Genomic DNA, 17,213 nt, shown 5'->3' on the forward strand with positions numbered 1-17,213 from the left:
GAAGCTGGTTTTTCGCCAGATCCTTAAGATTGCTAGATCTCTAAGCTGTTGTTCTGGTTCCATCTCAAGCATGTTGCACTGGCAGGTACTATATTTACTTTGTGGTGCCCAAGAAAGTGTGGTCCTTTCACCCAAAGGGGGTCTTCAGGGCTCTCAGAGTTCTGTCTTCTCGCTTGGATTTGATTCTGGCGGTTCAGCCAGGGGAGTATTTAGCCTCTCTCGACCTGAAGGAGATGTCTTTGCAGGTTCCAATCAGGGCCTCCCATCAGCGCTCCTTCGTTTTGCTATCATGTGTCAGCACTATTAGTTCTGTGCGCTTCCTTTTGAATTGGCCATGGCTCCACAGGCATTCACTAAGGTTCTGGTGGTCATCATGGCAGCCTTGCGGACAGAGGACATTCTGGTGCTTCCCTACCTGGACAACTGGTTGATTCGCGCAAAGTCGTTCCAGGAGAGCACCCGGGTCATGGCTCGGATGGTGGAGTTCCTACAGTCGCTGAGATGGGTTGTCAAACTTGCCAAAAGCTGGTTGGCCCCCTCGCAGCGCCTGGAGTATCTCAGTTGTGTTTGACACCTCCTTGGGGAAGGTCTTTCCTCCCAGAGGCCCGGATAAGCAATTTGCAATCTCAGATTCGCCTGCTTATGGCATCCCGGCGTCCTCAGGTGCAGGATTTCCTCCAAGTCTTCAGGTCGATGGCGGCTTCCCTCAACGTGGTGAGGTGGGCTTGGGCCCACATGTGTCCTCTTCAGTATGCTCTGCTTCAGAGGTGGTCGTCCCAGAGGCACAGTCTAGTTCTCCCTGTTCCTCTGCGAGGCTTGGCTTGCTGCAGTCTTCGTTGGTGGCTCTAGACCTCCCATATTGTTCAAAGGATGAGTCTGGATCAGCTACAGTGGATGGTGCTTCTCACAGATATCAGTCTCCTCGGTTGGGGAGCTCTGTGTCTAGGTCACTCAGCTCAGGGCACCTGGTCCACAGAGGAGGCATCCTGGTCGATCATTATTCTGGAGCCCAGAACCTTCTGTCTGGTGCTGTTAGCCTTCCACTCCTTGACAGGCAAGTTGGTCCGGATTATGTGGACAATGCCACGGCGGGGGGGAGGGGGGAGCACCAAGAGCACTCAAGTGGTGCAGGAGGCAGCTCTGCTCATGGTCTAGGCAGAGTCTCATCTTCAGGTATCTCGGCCTCCCACATAGCTGGAATGGAGATCTAGCTGAGTCAGCCTGGTACTGCACGGCTCTTGGGCTCCCCTGGTGGTGACCTGGATACAGAATACCTCGAGAATTCTTAGTTCTCCCAGCTCCCCCTGGTGGACGACCGGGCAAACACCATGACCAAGGCCAGGACGGATCCTGCCTGGTCATAGTATGTATTCCCTCCATGGCCATAAGTGGGCAGAGTTCTACTCCACTTTGTTCGTTACCCGGTCCTGGTGGTTCTTGTGGCTCCAGATTGGCCCAGATATCTGTGGTATGCGGCATGGTGCGGCTTCTGGTGTCGGATCCTCTTCCTCTGCCTCTTTTGTCTGATCTTCTGACTTAGGGCCCCATTCCCCTGTTCGATCTGGCTCCCTTTTTTGTCTTAGGGCTTGGCTCTTTAAAGGAAACACTTAGGTAGGAAGGGGTATTCAGATAAAGTGATCTCCTCTCTCTTGGGGTCCCATAGACATTCCACTTCTCGGGCTTAAGTGCGGGTTTGGCGTATATTTGAGGAGTGGTGTACGGCGTGGGGAGTGGTATCTTCTCGTGCTTCCCTGCCTAACATCTTAGAGTTCTGGACAGGGGCCTGGCTTGGTCTTCTCTCTGGGTTTAACTTGTGGGTTATTACGGGGTCAGCGTCTGACTGCCATTCCTGATGTTCGCTTCTTGCGGGCGGCCAAGTTATTCAATCCTCCCCTGCGACCTTCTGTTCCCTCTTGGGATTTGAATCTGGTTCTGTCCGAGCTGGTGTGCCCCCCATTTGAGTCTTTGGGGACCTGTTCATTGAAGGACTTTACTTTTAAGGCAGTCTTCTTGGTAGCTATTACTTCTGCTAGATGTGTTTCAGAGCTGCAGGCTCTCTCTTGTAGTTTTTCCTTCCTGGAGTTTTCTAGGGAATGGGTCATGTTACGGCATGTTCTGCCAAAGGTAGTTTCTCCTTTTCATGTCACTTAGTCAGTGGTCCTCCCGGTGCTAGGTAGTCGGGAGGGTTCTTCTGAACAGAAACAGTTGCGCAAATTGGATGTTGGTTGGGTCCTTCGGGCCTGCATGCGGAGGACCAAGGAGACCAGAAAATCAAATCATCTAAGAATTAAAATTCATAACCTTCTTCATAAAAAAAAAAAAAGCCTGTTCCGGAATTTCTCAAGGCTCATTCTACTCGGGGTTAGGCCGCTTCTTGGGCTGAGTCTTCGCTGGTGCCTTCAGTGGATATTTGTAATGCTGCAGTTTGGTCTTCCTTGCATTCCTTTGTCAGACACCACTGTGTGGACGCTGTGTTCGGTGAGCGTGTTCTGATGTCGGCCCTTCGGGGGTCCCACCCATGATGGAGACTGCTTTGGTACGTCCCGCTTGTAAGATTAACCTATGCTGGTCTGGAGAGCTGCTAAAGAAGGAGAATTTTAATTGGGTTTGGGGGAGCTTAGGCTTAATATGGTTGCAAGCCAAAAAATTTAAGGAAAAAACAGGAGAGGGAAGAAAACTAAATAAAAAGAAAGTCCATGCTACTCACAGTGAAAAAGAGGAGGTAGGAAAACAAAGGAAAAATTAGGTTCTTACCTGCTAGTTTACTTTCTTTTAGCCTCTCCAGACCAGCATAGAACCCCATCCTGTCTATTGTCGTGTTCTTGCATGCAGATTTTAATTTTTCAGTCGGTTTCTAGTATTTTTCTAGGGCCGGGGAGATTAAGAGCAGTGGCTGTAGCTAGCTGGCGGGCTGTGGGGACCTTTGCTATTTGCATTTATTCCTTTGGCATTTTCCAACAGCGTTCCTGTTTTTATTAGTAGTTACTACTGTTTATAGTTCTTAATTTTGCTTGGCTATTCGGCAGACTGAAGTAATTAGCGAGGAGTCACATGATATGTACTATTCCATAGTTTTGTCTCAGTCTTCATCTGCTGGTCATGATGAGATATAACCTGCTTGTAAGATTAACCTATGCTGGTCTGAAGAGGCTAAAAAAAAGTAAATTAGCAGGTAAGAACCTAATTTCTCCTTATCAGGTATACTTGGTCAGAAAGTGTCTGCCTGTTCCCCTTCTGCCAGACTATGTGCTGGTAACAGGGCACCATGCTCCAGTGCACCAGGGTCTTCTCTCCTACCTCCCCTCAGAGAAGTTGGCAGGTAAGCCAGTAGTGCCCACGGTTGCGCCTGATATGCTCGCCATGCCTCTGCTTTTGCAGGGGTGCACCGCGGCAGCCACAGATGTGGAATATCTGTAGATCACCAGGGTCTGGATTGGTGCAAAGCCCCTAATTTGGGGGAGGATCCCACTGTGCGCAGATTTTTCAAGCATGCACATTTTGTGGATTTGATCTCTGAATCTCTCCAGGAATTAAAGCTGCAGTCTGAGCAGCCTGTCACTGCAGAATGTTCCCTCATGAGTGACCAAAGGCCATAATCTGCCTATTTTCCTGATTTTCTTGTTTAGATTCTTACAGATATTTGGGAGACTCCTGAGAGTCCCTTGAAATGCGCTCGCACCATGGCGGCTTAATCCCATGGTGGATGCCTTTAACAAGTGCTTTGCTTCCCCGAAAGTGGATTCCTCGGTGGCACAGGTCTCCAAGCACACTTATCTCCCCAGTGTCAAGGGTGTAGCCCTGAACAATGTTCAGGACCAATGTGTGGATTTTGCCTCAAGTGTCTGTTTGATTCAGCGGCCGCTGGTGTTAAGGCGGCGTTGGCCTCTTCTTTCATGGCAAGGACATGCCATTCCAAGCTGCGCCATGATCCTGGCACTTGTAACTTGAATTTTATAATCTCAGGAGTGGATTATTTGTCTGATGCCTTGTATGACATCTTGAAAGTCTTTGCTAAGCTTTCTGCTTATTCCGTTTTGGCTCACAGGATGCTCTGGATCTGGCAGTGGTCGGGGGATTCATCTTCTAAAGCAACCTTGAGCTGGTTGTCCTTTAAGGGACAGCTGTTGTTTGGCCAGGGTCTGAATGGCCTGATTGCCGGTGTGCAGGATTGCAGGACCAAGTCACTGCCCATAAATAGATCCCATCCTTCTAGAGGTTCAGGGCGTTCTTATTTTCATCCTTTCAGTCGCTCTTGTCCATACTCGGGACCTTCCGCGAGCCAGAGGTTCTCTTCGTCTGTCAGACCACACTTTGGCGGTTCTCGACATGAGCCGTCTGAGTTGTCCACTGGCTCTTGCCAGGAAGCAGTTCTGATGCCGGGCTGATGTCTCTTCCCCCCCCCCCCCCCCCACTTCCTCGCATAGGAGGGCAGTTGTCAGCTTTTCTGGTGGAATGGCAGGCCATTACTTCCTACCTCTGGATCTTGGAGGTTCTGAGGGATGACTACAAACTGGAGTTTCTGTCTTTTTACTGAGTATTTTCTAGATTTCCAAGCGGGCTGCCCTGAGAAGGCGGTTCAGGTGCAGGCCACAGTCTATAGGCCCATATCTAATATCCCTTTTCTGGCCAAGTTAACGGAAAAGATAGTTTATACCCAAATATTAGATTTTGTGGAAAAAACAAACGTTCTCCACCCTAATCAAACAGGTTTTAGAGAACATCACAGCACAGAATTATCACTAGTTGGTTTAACTACATCCATTCATTATTTTCTTGACCATCACAAAACTACTTTATTAATTTCACTAGATCTTTCCGCAGCTTTTGATACAATTGATCATAAACTTCTCATAAATCGACTTCAATCTATTGGGATCACGGATCAAATTCTTTCTTGGTTTAATTCTTATTTTACAGATCGCTCTTCTTCCGTTTTCTTTAAAGAATCTATATCTAATCCTATTTCATCCACATTCGGTGTTCCTCAAGGGTCTATTCTTTCTCCTCTACTATTTAATATCTTTCTAGCACCACTCCTTACATTGTGCCAATCTATAGGTTTTCAAGTTTTCGGATACGCTGACGATATTCAGCTATTACACCCTGTAGATACGGATAATATTTCAGAAATACATGAGATTAGTAAGAAACTCGATCAAGTTCAAGATTGGCTAAATACTAATAAACTGGCCCTTAATATAAAAAAAACAAATTTGATGATTTTTCCTTGGAAGGAAAATCCCACACTTGTCACCCCTATTACTATAAGAAATATCCCTTTACAGATAGTCAATAAAACGAAAATATTAGGAGTAATTGTTGATTCCAAATTAAACTTTCATGACCATATAAGTTATATTGTTAAAACTTCATTCTACAGATTACGACAAATTAGATCCATTTCAAAATTTCTGAATGCACAATCTTTAAACATTCTTATCCACTCATTAGTCATATCAAAAATAGATTATTGTAATTCTCTTTTTAGAGGTATTGCATTAAATGAAATCAAACGTTTACAAATTATACAGAATGTCTCTATAAAACTTATTACAAAATCTAAAAAATTTGATCATGTTACTCCCCTACTTGAAAAGGCACATTGGCTACCTGTCATCCATAGAATAACTTATAAAATCTGTTTACTTACATTTAAAACACTATTATATAAGACTCCTGCTTTTATTCATAAACTTTTAATACCTTACCATCCAACTAGAACATTAAGATCTACTGATCAAAATCTATTAACAGTACCTTCATTGAAATTGATTAATACAAGACGACAATTTATATTTTCTGTAACAGCCCCTCAAACCTGGAATGCTCTTCCAATTTTTATACGGAACGATCAAGATTTGGTAAAATTTAAATCACTATTAAAAACATTTCTTTTTAATGATGCTTTTAATTCCTGATTTTTTATTTATTATTTTTCCTAATGTGTTTTCTTATGTTTAACCTTTTATATAACGAATGTATTTCATAACCCTATTTTTACCCAATGTAGTTTTAATAAGTTTTAACCTTTGTAAGCATTGTAAATCCCAAAGTTTGGTTTGTCTGTTTGTTTGCTCTCTTTTAACTAAATTTGATTTGTACATCGCTTTGAATTAGAGAAAGCGATTAATCAAGAATAAATAAAAAACTTGAAACTTGAAAAAAAAACCCTCAATATTGAGGCCATAGAACCCATTCTAGAGCGAGACTCGGGCTCTGGGAGATTCTTAATATACTTCAACTTTCCAAAGAAAGGCTCTGATGATGGAAACTGATTCTGGACGTCAAGGCGGTCAATGCGGTGTTGAAAGTGCCTAGCTTCTGCATGGAGACGGTGTGCTCAGTGATAGCATTGGTGGTGCCGGGGAAGTTTCTAGCCTTCCTGGATATGACAAGAGGCGTATCTCCACATTCCCTTTTTTCCGGACCACCAGATGTATCTGAGGTTCCACGTCGGGGCAATATTTCCAGTTTACAGCGATGTCCTTTTGGTTGGCAGCAGCACCCAGGATCTTCACCAAAGTGATGGTGTTGGTGGCGTCCCATCTTCGCACCCTGCATGTCCTGGTTCACCTGTATCTGGACGACTGGTTGATCAGAGCTCCCTCGCAGTCTGAGGGGCGTCAGTCTGTTCCTCAGGTGATGCAGTTGCTGTAGCATCTGGGCTGGATGATTAATTTCAGGAAGGGTCACCTCAAGCCAACACAGGATCTGGAATACATGGGAGTTTGATTTCACATGGGACAGAACAAAGTGTTCCTACCTGCCTGCCGTCAGGAGAAGCTTCGGTAGGTTATCAGGGACCTTCTGGCCACTCCAGTCCCAATGGCATGGCAGTACCTCCAGGTTCTGGGGACCAGGTTGGAAACGATCAATGTGATTTCTTGGACCAGAGCCCATCAGCATCTGCTGCAGGATGCTCTACTTTCACGCTGAAACCCCCCTGTGGGACCCATTACATTCACCCTTGCTTTGGACGATTGTAGCACGGAACAGTCATGCATGGTGGTTGCGATCCCTCTCGCTCTCCAATGGCCTTCCACTCCAGATTTTGGATTCGGTGATTCTGTCTACAGATGCAAGTCTCAAAGGCTGGGGAGCAGTGTGTATGACCGTCCCTGTTTAGGGCCAGTGTGCTCCCTCAGAGTGCAAGTGATTCATCAATCGCTTGGAGCTTTGGGCAATTCGGCTGGCTCTTCTCCACTTCGAGGGTCATCTCGGTCATTGAGCCATTTGCATCTTCTCGGACAATGCCAAGGCTTTGGCATATGTCTATCGGCAGGGGGGCACGAGGAGTCCCTCTCTGAGTGTGGAGGCTCAGCTACTCTTCTGATGGACAGAGAGACACCTTGTGGCTCTGTTAGCGGCACACATGGTAGGAGTAGATAACGTTCAAGTGGATTTTCTCAGTCGTCAGACTCTGGATCCTGGAGAGTGGTCTCTGTCTCAAAGAGTGTTCGATTGCATAGAAGATCAGTGGGGGCATCCAACGTTTGATCTCATGATGACTGTAGTCAACAAGAAAGCAGATTGATTCTTTAGTCGCTGTTGCAAGGCCTGAATGCTCTGGTTCAGCACTGGCCATGGGAAGGTCTTCCCTCCATGGCCCATGATAGGGTGTCTGTTGAGATGAATAGCGGCCCACGAGGATCTGGTGATCCTAGTCACACCCAATTGGCTGAGTCAGTTGTGGTATGCCGTCTTGGTTCAGCTCCAGCAGGATTGGGGGCTCTGGCTACCTTGCTATTCTCGCCTCCTCAGATTGTGATACAGGATCCGGTCCGCTTTGGTCTTATGGCTTGGCTCTTGAGCGCGCAGCCTTGATTAGCTGGGGCTAGTCTTTGGCTGTGATTGCCACATTGCTACCCAGCAAAAGGAAATTCACAGTGGCTGCCTATACAAAGGCTTGGAGATGTTAACAGGCCTGTTGCAGCTTGCGATAGGTGGACCTCTTTGTTCTTTGGTCCTTCGGGTCCTGGAGTTCCTGCCAGTCTTTCATGTATGGGCCCTCCTTCTCTGAGGAGCTCATTGGCAGCTCATCTAGATGTGGCTCATTTTCTGTGGAGTGCTCTGCGGCTTTGGTCTCCATTGCACCTTCCCTGTCCAACTTGGTATCTTAACCTGGTTCACCATTCTCTGGCTTGTCAGCCATATGAGTCTCTAGAGCAGGCATCTCTTATGGATCTCATGATTAAGACGGTCTTCCTGATGGCTATTACCTCTGTCTGTAGAGTTTTGGAGCTTCAGGTTCTTTCCTGCTGGGATCCTTTTCTGCATATTACAGATTCCGGTGTGATGCTGTACAATGTTCCTTCCTTTCTTCCCAAAGTGGTTTCCACTTTCCATGTGAATCAGGAAGTCCAATTTCCTGCTTTTGCTTCCTTTGGTTCGAGGGAGCAAGACTGGGTGTTGCTGTCCTTGGATGTGTGCAAGATCTTGTTGTGGTACCTGGGGGGGTCACCAACGAGTTTCACCTTTCCAACCACCTGTTTGTTCTTACGGGTCCTGCCTGCAAGGAGGGTAGGCCAACTTCTAAAGCCACTATTTCCAGATGGATCCATATGACCATTTCCGCAGCTTGGAAAGAAGCCCCCCCTCGCGATGCGGGCTCATTCTGTCAGAAGTGTTTTGTCCTTTTGGGCAGAGTCATTGACTGTTTCTCTGGATGAGATTTGCAGGGTCGCAACTTAGTCTTCCTTGCATACGTTTACCAAGTTTAAAGGATCAATGTGGCGGCCAAGCAGGATGCTACTTTTGGTGCCTGTGTTTTGGCTCATCAGTCCCATCCTGAATTTTCAGGACTACTCTTTTACATTCCACTGGTCCCAGAATAAAGTGGGATTGTATAAGAATGAAAGATTAGGTTCTTGCCTTTGCTAATCTTCTTGTAAATCCACACTTTATTCTGGGAACCCACCCTATACCTTGCTGATTTGCACTGCCTTTACTTGTACTGGATTTCTGCTTTCTGACCAGCCTTTATAAAAGTATCATCAGAATGGATTTAGCACTTAGTTTTGTGGGGTCCCTAGTTCAGGCTCCTCTTTCTGACAGTGCAGGCTATGTCTCATTGTAGCACTGTTTTATCGTTCAGGTTTCTAATGTTTTATGACCTGTTCTCTCGTTTTTCATTGTTGCATTTGTTGATTTGAGCAGAATTGACATTTGTCAGGGAGTGTCCCCATTCCCCTTTCTCTCTTTTTCTTATCCTCTACAGATGTTTCTGGCTGCTTTAAGACTGATGTTCACAGGGACAGTGAAGAGGTAAAAGGGGGAGGGCTTTAAGCCTCTGAAGTTTGAGGCGGATAGACAGAAATAACCCACTGGTCCCGGAATAAAAAATGGATTTAGAAAAAAGATTAGCAAAGGCAAGAATCTAATCTTTCGTTGCTTCACTGTGTTTCAGGTTGGGTCAGACATAAAATGGCAGCAGTGGTGATGGGGGGTGGGCAGAATCTGCAGGGCACAAGGCATGAATGTGGTTGAGGTGCTGGACAGAAAGAGAAAAAGTGAGAGGCTAGACACCTCATGGGAGGGTAAGGAAGGTGAAAAGGAGTCACTGACATCTGGTGGGGGGGAGGAGGGAGGAAGGAAAGGTAGAGATGATGGACTACAGGATGCTAGGACATTTTGGATATGTAAGTTATGAAATTATTTGTTTAATTTTTTTTTTTTAGTTATGGTTTCATTACTTTTGAAACTCAAGAAGATGCACAAAAGATTTTACAGGAGGTAAGATGTATTTAAATATACATATCATAAGGATCATATGGACATTCCTAGTGTGATTTATTTAATACTAACATTTCTAGCTGTAGTTTCATAAAATCATTTCTTTACTGTTTTCCAGGCTTGTTGTAAATTGTCATATATGTCATTACCTTCCATGTTTATGTAAGTGTGGTGACTAAGCTAATCAAGATTAGATCAGTTTGGATAAAAAAAGGTGCAGATAAACAAACAAACTGAAATCAACCTGGGGAGGGAAGAAGTGTTATTATTTTATACTTGCCTTCTTTTTTCACCTCCCAAACAATAACACTGGCCAATACTCATTATCCCAGGACAAGCAGGCAGGTATTCTCACTAGTGGGTGATGTCATCCGACAGAGCCCCGATACGGACGTCTCACAAGCATGTCTTGCTTGAAGAAACTTAGAAGTTTCGAGATGCCCACACCACGCATGCGCCAGTGCCTTCCCGCCCGATGGTCCGGGCGTGTCTCCTCAGTTCTTTTTCTTCCGCGGAGCTGAGAAGTTTACTTCATTTCTGCGCCCATTGAATTCGATTTTTTGCCTTCTGCACCGCCACGGTTTGAGTTTCTTTTACTCTTGCCATGTGTTGTTTCTTTCTTTGATTTCTTTTTTTAAAAAAAATAAAAAAATTTTTCTTCCGACTCCGGGTCGGCCGTGAGGCTTGGGCCCCGCGCCTTCGACCTTGCGGCGGAGCTTTTCCGGCCTATGTCCCGGCCGATCACCGGTTTTAAAAAGTGTAGCAAGTACTAGCGCGCGATTTCGCTCACGGACCCGCATCGACGCTGCCTCCAGTGTCTGGGTCCGGACCACTTTCCGAAATCGTGCCGGCCTTGCTCCACTCTGACAGCGCGAGCGTTTAAGCGTCGCTGTCTTCTGTGGGAGTCCATGTTCAAGATGGAAGCTGTGTCGGATCCTACAGCTTCGACATCGACTGGTGCTTCGACTCCATCTACGAAACCCTCGACCTCCCCGGCTGTTTCGAGTCTTCTGAAGCCGGCATTGTTCATGCCGGTTTCGGCCTCGACCTCGGCGCCGGTGCCTTCCTCCGTCTCCTCGGACCAGGCACCGACCCCTACTGTTCCACCGGTGGTGCTCAAAGTGCCGAAGGCTGGAAAGCAGAAGCACTCAACACCGAAGGAGCGTGGAGACCGTGCGGAAGGGCCCCCTTTTGGTGCGGATCCCTCCATATCGGCTTCGTTGCGGTCCCTTCTGGAGGCTCAGTTTGTGGAACTCATGAACACCATGGGACCCCGGCTGATTGCCTCGATCCAGGGTGACCTCCCAGTTCCGATTCCGAGGGGCGGGCCGCCCCCTCCTCCTCCGCCGCGCCGCTCGACCTCGTTGCTCGGTGAGGAGGAGCGGAGGTCGGCGTCCCGCGCCTCGAGGTCGGCCTCGGGTAGTGCCATGCCCCCCTTGGAGCCTAGTGCCTCGAGGAAGGCCTCCTTTAGTGACATGCCTCCTTTAGAGCCTATTCCCTTGAGGAAAGCTTCCCTTAGTGACTTACCTCCTTTGGAGCCTGTTACTCCTCCCCATGAGTCATTGTGGCGTCCACCTTCGAGGCCTCCCAGTCCTGGGCAAAGCCGGAAGCAGGACGAGTTCTTCTGGACCCCCTATCAAGCCTGGGCGGCGTCTGGGGAAGCGACAAATCTTCCGCCTCTCCGATCTACGGTCTCGAGTCCTATCTGCTCTATGGAGACTTCGGGGGATCAGTATTCTACCAGACGGGCTCGATCCCCATCCAGACATCGTGAAGGGCATCGATCCAGGCACTCTTCGAGGCATTCCACTCGACACTTGACCGTCTCGCCTCAGAAGAAATTGCCTCGTATGGGGTACTCGGCTTCGGCTGGGTCTCCTCCTCCGGGACCGGAGTTCGAGGACCCCGAAGTTTTTTACTCACCCTGTTGTTCTCAGGCCTCGGTGGAGCCCGAGGCCTCGACTTCTTCCAGCCCCTCTCGGAGACCGGTGCTGGCGGACCAACTGTCCTTTTCCTCGTTCCTGAGGCAGATGGTGGATGACCTGGACATTACCCTTGATTCTGGCTCTCGATACTCCAAGGAGTACCTCGATACCATGCATTTGCCTCGTCCTCCTGCCGAGTCCTTACGCCTGCCGCTGCACAAGCTCCTCGACCAGACCTTCATGAGGTGTTTTGAGTCTCCGTACTCTATCCCTGCGGTCCCTGGGAAATTGGATGCTCGGTACCGCACGGTGCATCATAAGGGCTTCAAGGGACCTCAGCTTTCACATCAGTCCCTCATGGTCGAATCCTCGCTCAAGCGGTCCCATCCGGCCCACGTGTATGCTTCTGTGCCTCCAGGCCGCGAGGGCAGAACCATGGATAAGTTTGGACGACGCATCTATCAGAATTCTATGATGGCATCCCGAGTTCTGAATTATAATTTCCATTTTGCCACCTATTTGGAATTTTTTCTTCCTGTGCTTCGGCGGTTTACGCCCTACGTCGAATCCCAGGCTCGTTTTGAGGAGGTGGTTGCTTCGCTGTCCCAGCTTCGACTTCAGTTGATGCAATCTTCCTATGATGCCTTCGAGCTCTCGGCCCGGGCGGCGGCCTGCTCTGTGGCGATGCGCCAGTTGGCCTGGTTGCGGACCATTGACATGGACCCGAATTGACATGGATCGCCTGGCGAACGTCCCGTGTGCTGGGGCAGATCTTTTTGACGAATCCATCGAGACCGTCACGAAGAAACTGTCTGATCATGAAAAGTCCTTTCAGTCCATTCTTCGGCCGAAGCCTAAGCCTCAGCAGTCTCGACCCTCTCGACCGCCTTTAATATATTAACGGCGTTATCAACCGAGGCAAGCTCCACCTGAGAGGCAACCTGCGAAGCGGCAGCCTCCTCAGAAAGCTCAGCAAAAGCCTCAGCTGTCCACTGTCCCCAAGGCTCCTCAGCCTTTTTGACTGTCCCTTCAAGGGCATAACCAGTCTCGTCCTGCCTCCCCCTGTTTTTCCCATCGGGGGGCGGCTCCATCCCCTGATCGGATCACCTCCTAGGCTCTTTCTGCCTCCCTGCCTTCATGTCAGCCCTTGATACCCCAACCCGTGCCACAAACTCCATCACCTACCGCAAAAAGATCTCAAATGAACTATTCTGATCCCAGTTTCTCAACAAACTCCCTCCCCTTCCCACTCACACGAACCCTGACTCAATCTGGCACAACTGGGTGACTCTTTCCGAATCCACGTACCATGCCCTTGCCCCTCTAACCACTAAACCCATCTCCTATTCTCACAAGGCTCCCTGGTACCTCCCTTACCACAGAGAATTAAAACAGAAATGTCGGGCCCTGGAACGGAGATTGGAAAAAAATCAAAATCCCCCCTAGATAAGCAATCCTGGAGAGAAAACATCAAATCCTACAACTCCGTACTAAAAAAAGCTAGGAAGAATTACTATGGAGACAAAATCTCCAGGTCAAAAAACCAAAACAGTACACTGTTCCACATCTGGCGGAACCTTACTTCTAAAAATGACTCCGCCCCCCTCCCATCTCCAAATGACCTAGCCAAATTTTTCAACGAGAAGATCACTACCATAAAGAGCTCGTTTCCCTCAGCTATCTCCTACAACTCTCTCCCCTCGAAAGACTCCGACGCTATCCCTGCCGACAGATCATGGACTACATTCGAACTTGTATCTGAGACCCAGATCTCTAAACTTTGCCTCAAACTTAAATCCTGCAAGTGCATCCTAGATCCCTTCCCATCCTACCTTTACGAAAAAATCCCTACACAGGCCATCTCTTCCCTTACTAACCTCATAAACAAAGTCTTACTATCGGGCCTGTTCTCCACCGAAATGGGACACATTGCCTTATCCCCTCTTCTGAAAAAACCCGATCTTGACCCTTCCTCACCATCGACCTATCGCCCCATAGCAAACATCCCTCTTTTAACAAAACTTCTAGAGACCATAGTCGCCACTCAGCTCTCCTCTTACCTAGAGAGATTCTCCATTCTCCAACACTACCAATACGGATTTAGGCCTAATTTCAGCACCGAGTCCCTCCTAGTTTCCCTAATCTCAAAGGTGCAACAACTACACGCCCGAAACAAATTTGCTGTTCTCCTACAGTTTGATCTCTCTGCGGCTTTCGACGTCGTGCTCACGACATACTAATCTACCAACTTTCCGAGATTGGGATAGACTCTTCTGTCCTAAAGTGGTTCTCAAACTTTCTTCGCGATCGTTCCTACATTGTCAACACAAACGGCTCCAAATCCGCTTCATGGACACCATCCTGTGGTGGACTCTCCCCTATCCCCTATTCTCTTCAACATATATATGACCTCCCTGAAGCTCCTTAAACTATCCCCCCTTGAAACAATTTACACATATGCAGACGATATCCTCATACTCCTTGAAACAGATCCAAACCTCCAAGAGAACATCACATCATGCATAATGAGACTTCATGCCTGGTCCCTCTCAGTACAGATGAAATTAAATGAATCAAAAACAAAATTACTCTGGCTCGGCCCAAAATTAGCTCACCTGCCCGCCCTCTTCACCCTACCCACAGGCCCTGCTCTACACCTTGAGTTCTCAAGCAAGGTCCTTGGCATCACTATCGACTCCTCCCTTTCCCTCAACGATCACCTGAATTCCCTGGCAAAATCTTGTTTTTTCAACCTCCACATGCTGAGGAAAGTTAGATCCTATTTTCACCAAAAGCATTTCACCGTCCTTGTACAATCCATCATCCTATCCAAACTCGATTATTGTAACGCCATCTACTTAGGCCTAATGAAAAAAAGTCTTCGCAGACTCCAGCTTATCCAGAACACTGCGGCTAAGCTGATTTTTGCTAAACGCAAATATGACCACGTCTCCCCTCTACTTACCAATCTTCACTGGCTCCCAGTACTTTCCAGAATTCATTTCAAATGCTCCTGCCTGGCTTTCAAGATCATTCACGGCATCCTTCCGCCCCTAATCCCTCTATCCTTCCTCGCCCCGACACCAACTACCACCAGATCTGCCCACAGACATAAACTATCCTTCCCCTCTCTACACGACATCCTCCACGCAAGTAAACTGGGTAGATCCCTCCTCTCCAAAATCACCGGCCTCTGGAACGACCTCACTGTCCCGCTGCGGAACCTGGACTCCCTCCAACTATTCCGAAAACAACTGAAAACCTGGCTTTTCTCTAGCATATAATAATCTCTTCTCCTGATTACATCCCCTCTTTTTATGCTTTGTAAACTCTTTCTCTTCTCTCTTCCCATATTTTTTAAACTCTGTAAACCGTGTCGAGCTCCACTTCAGTGGAGAAGATGCGGTATATAAACCTAAGTCTTAGTTTAGTTTAGTTTAGTTTAGAGGAAGAAACGCTTAAAATGTAGGCCAGCAAAATGCTGGTCTACATTGTAAGTAGACGCGGCCGCTATACTTATTGCGGCATGGGATCTCTCTGCCGCTATAAGTATAGCGGGCCGCGGCCTGTCCGATCGCTGGCAGGAGGGTGGCCAAACCCTCCTGCCAGAAGATGGCCCCCCCCGACAATATCGATCGCTGGCAGGAGGGTGCCCAATCCCTCCTGCCCGAAGACGCACCCTCCCCCCCCGACAATATCGATCGCTGGCAGGAGGGTGCCCAAACTCTCCTGCCCGAAGACGCACCCTCCCCCCCCGGCGCTAACAACCCCCAAACCTCCACCCCACCAAACTAACCTTTTCTTAAGGCCAGACGGTTCTTGCCCGTCCAGCCGGTAGGCCCGCCTCGTCGAAATGAGGCCTTAGATTAAGTGGGGATGGGTGGACCCGCTATGCCTAAGGCCTGATTGGTCCAGGCTTCTAGAGCCTGGGCCAATCAGGCCTTAGGCTTCGGCGGGATGGGCCGGGAAGGGGCGGGCCCGCCTTATTTCGACGAGGCGGGCCTACCGGCTGGATGGGCAAGAACCGTCTGGCCTTAAGACAAGGTTAGTTTGGTGGGGTGGAGGGTTGGGGGTTGTTAGCGCCGAGGGGGGTGGAGGGTGCGTCTTCGGGCAGGAGGGATTGGGCACCCTCCTGCCAGTGATCGATATTGTCGGGGGGGGGCATCTTCTGGCAGGAGGGTTTGGGCACCCTCCTGCCAGCGATCGGTAGTGTCAGGGTGGGAGGGAGATCGGTAATGTCGGGGGGGGCGGTTGGTAGTGTCGGGGGGGGGGGGGGCATCTTCTGGCAGGAGGGTTTGGGCACCCTCCTGCCAGCGATCGATATTGTCGGGGGGGAGGGTGCATCTTCGGGCAGGAGGGATTGGGCACCCTCCTGCCAGCGATCGATATTGTCGGGGGGGAAGGGTGCGTCTTCGGGCAGGAGGGATTGAGCACCCTCCTGCCAGCGATCAGTAGTGTCGGGGTGGGAGGGAGATCGGGGGGGGGTGGTCGATAGTGTCGGGGGGGGCATCTTCTGGCAGGAGGGTTTGGCCACCCTCCTGCCAGCGATCGGACAGGCCGCGGCCCACTATACTTATAGCGGCAGAGAGATCCCTTGCCGCAATAAGTATAGTGGCCGCATCTACTTACAATGTAGACCAGCATTTTGCTGGCCTACATTTTAAGCGTTTCTTCCTCTACTAGGGAGACGCGTAGGGCCGCCTAGGTTCGCCTAAGGCCCTTAGGCGAACCTAGGCGGCCCTACGCGTCTCCCTAGGCTCCCGGAGGCGCCTTCAGGCCTGCCTGGGGAGCATTTTTTTTAAAAAAACGTGCATCCCGATTGGCTGATTAGACAGCTGTAGGACGCCTACAGCTGCCTAAAATCGGGACGCACTTTGGAGAATCAGGCCCTTTGTGTATATGTTTCAATTTATTGGGGAGTAATTTTTGAGCTCCTTTGAAGCCTATATTGGTAGTTAATGATACTGTTTAGTTACTTTTGATCATAACAATTTGTTTACGATTATTGCTATAAGTATCTATACTTCACATGTATTGGGTGGTTCTCCGTGCTTGGGTACTAATTGTAGAGGGAGCTAAACAGTCCAGTGAAGTACTTTAGTGAAAAATCCAGAGTGGATTCTTTCTGCAGCATGCTGCTAAAGAGAAATAACCCTACTGTCTAGAACAGTGTTTCTCATTCTCAACTCAGTCCTGGAGTAACCCCTTGGCAGTCAGGTTTTCAGGATATCCACAATGAATATGCATAAACTTAATTTGCATACACTGCCTCTATCATATGCAAATTTCTTTCATGCATATTCATTGTGGATATCCTGAAAACCTGACTGGCAAGTGGGTACTCCAGGACCAATTTGAGAAACACTGGTCTAGAATGTCTCACCTATCTACTGGAAAAGAGCTTACCAGGTAAGTACAGTGGAACCTTGGTTTACGAGCATAATTCATTCCAGAAGCATGCTTGTAAACCAAAATACTCATATAGCAAAGCGAGTTTTCCCATAGGAAATAATGGAAACTTGCTTTGATACATTCCCACCACCCCCTGCCCCGAGG

The 17,213-nt window shown here is 48.4% G+C and overlaps 1 protein-coding gene across 1 annotated transcript in view; it reads left to right on the forward strand.

Annotated features, from left to right (window-relative positions):
- BOLL (boule homolog, RNA binding protein) overlaps positions 1–17,213 on the forward strand; it is a 566,072-nt gene that overhangs the window by 149,106 nt on the left and 399,753 nt on the right. Inside the window, exon 4 of the mRNA XM_033945221.1 lies at positions 9,678–9,732. Coding sequence (XP_033801112.1) covers positions 9,678–9,732 — 55 coding nt within the window. The remainder of the gene's footprint in view (positions 1–9,677; positions 9,733–17,213) is intronic.

Source organism: Geotrypetes seraphini, chromosome 5 (genome assembly GCF_902459505.1).
Source record: "Geotrypetes seraphini chromosome 5, aGeoSer1.1, whole genome shotgun sequence".
NCBI lineage: Eukaryota > Metazoa > Chordata > Amphibia > Gymnophiona > Dermophiidae > Geotrypetes > Geotrypetes seraphini.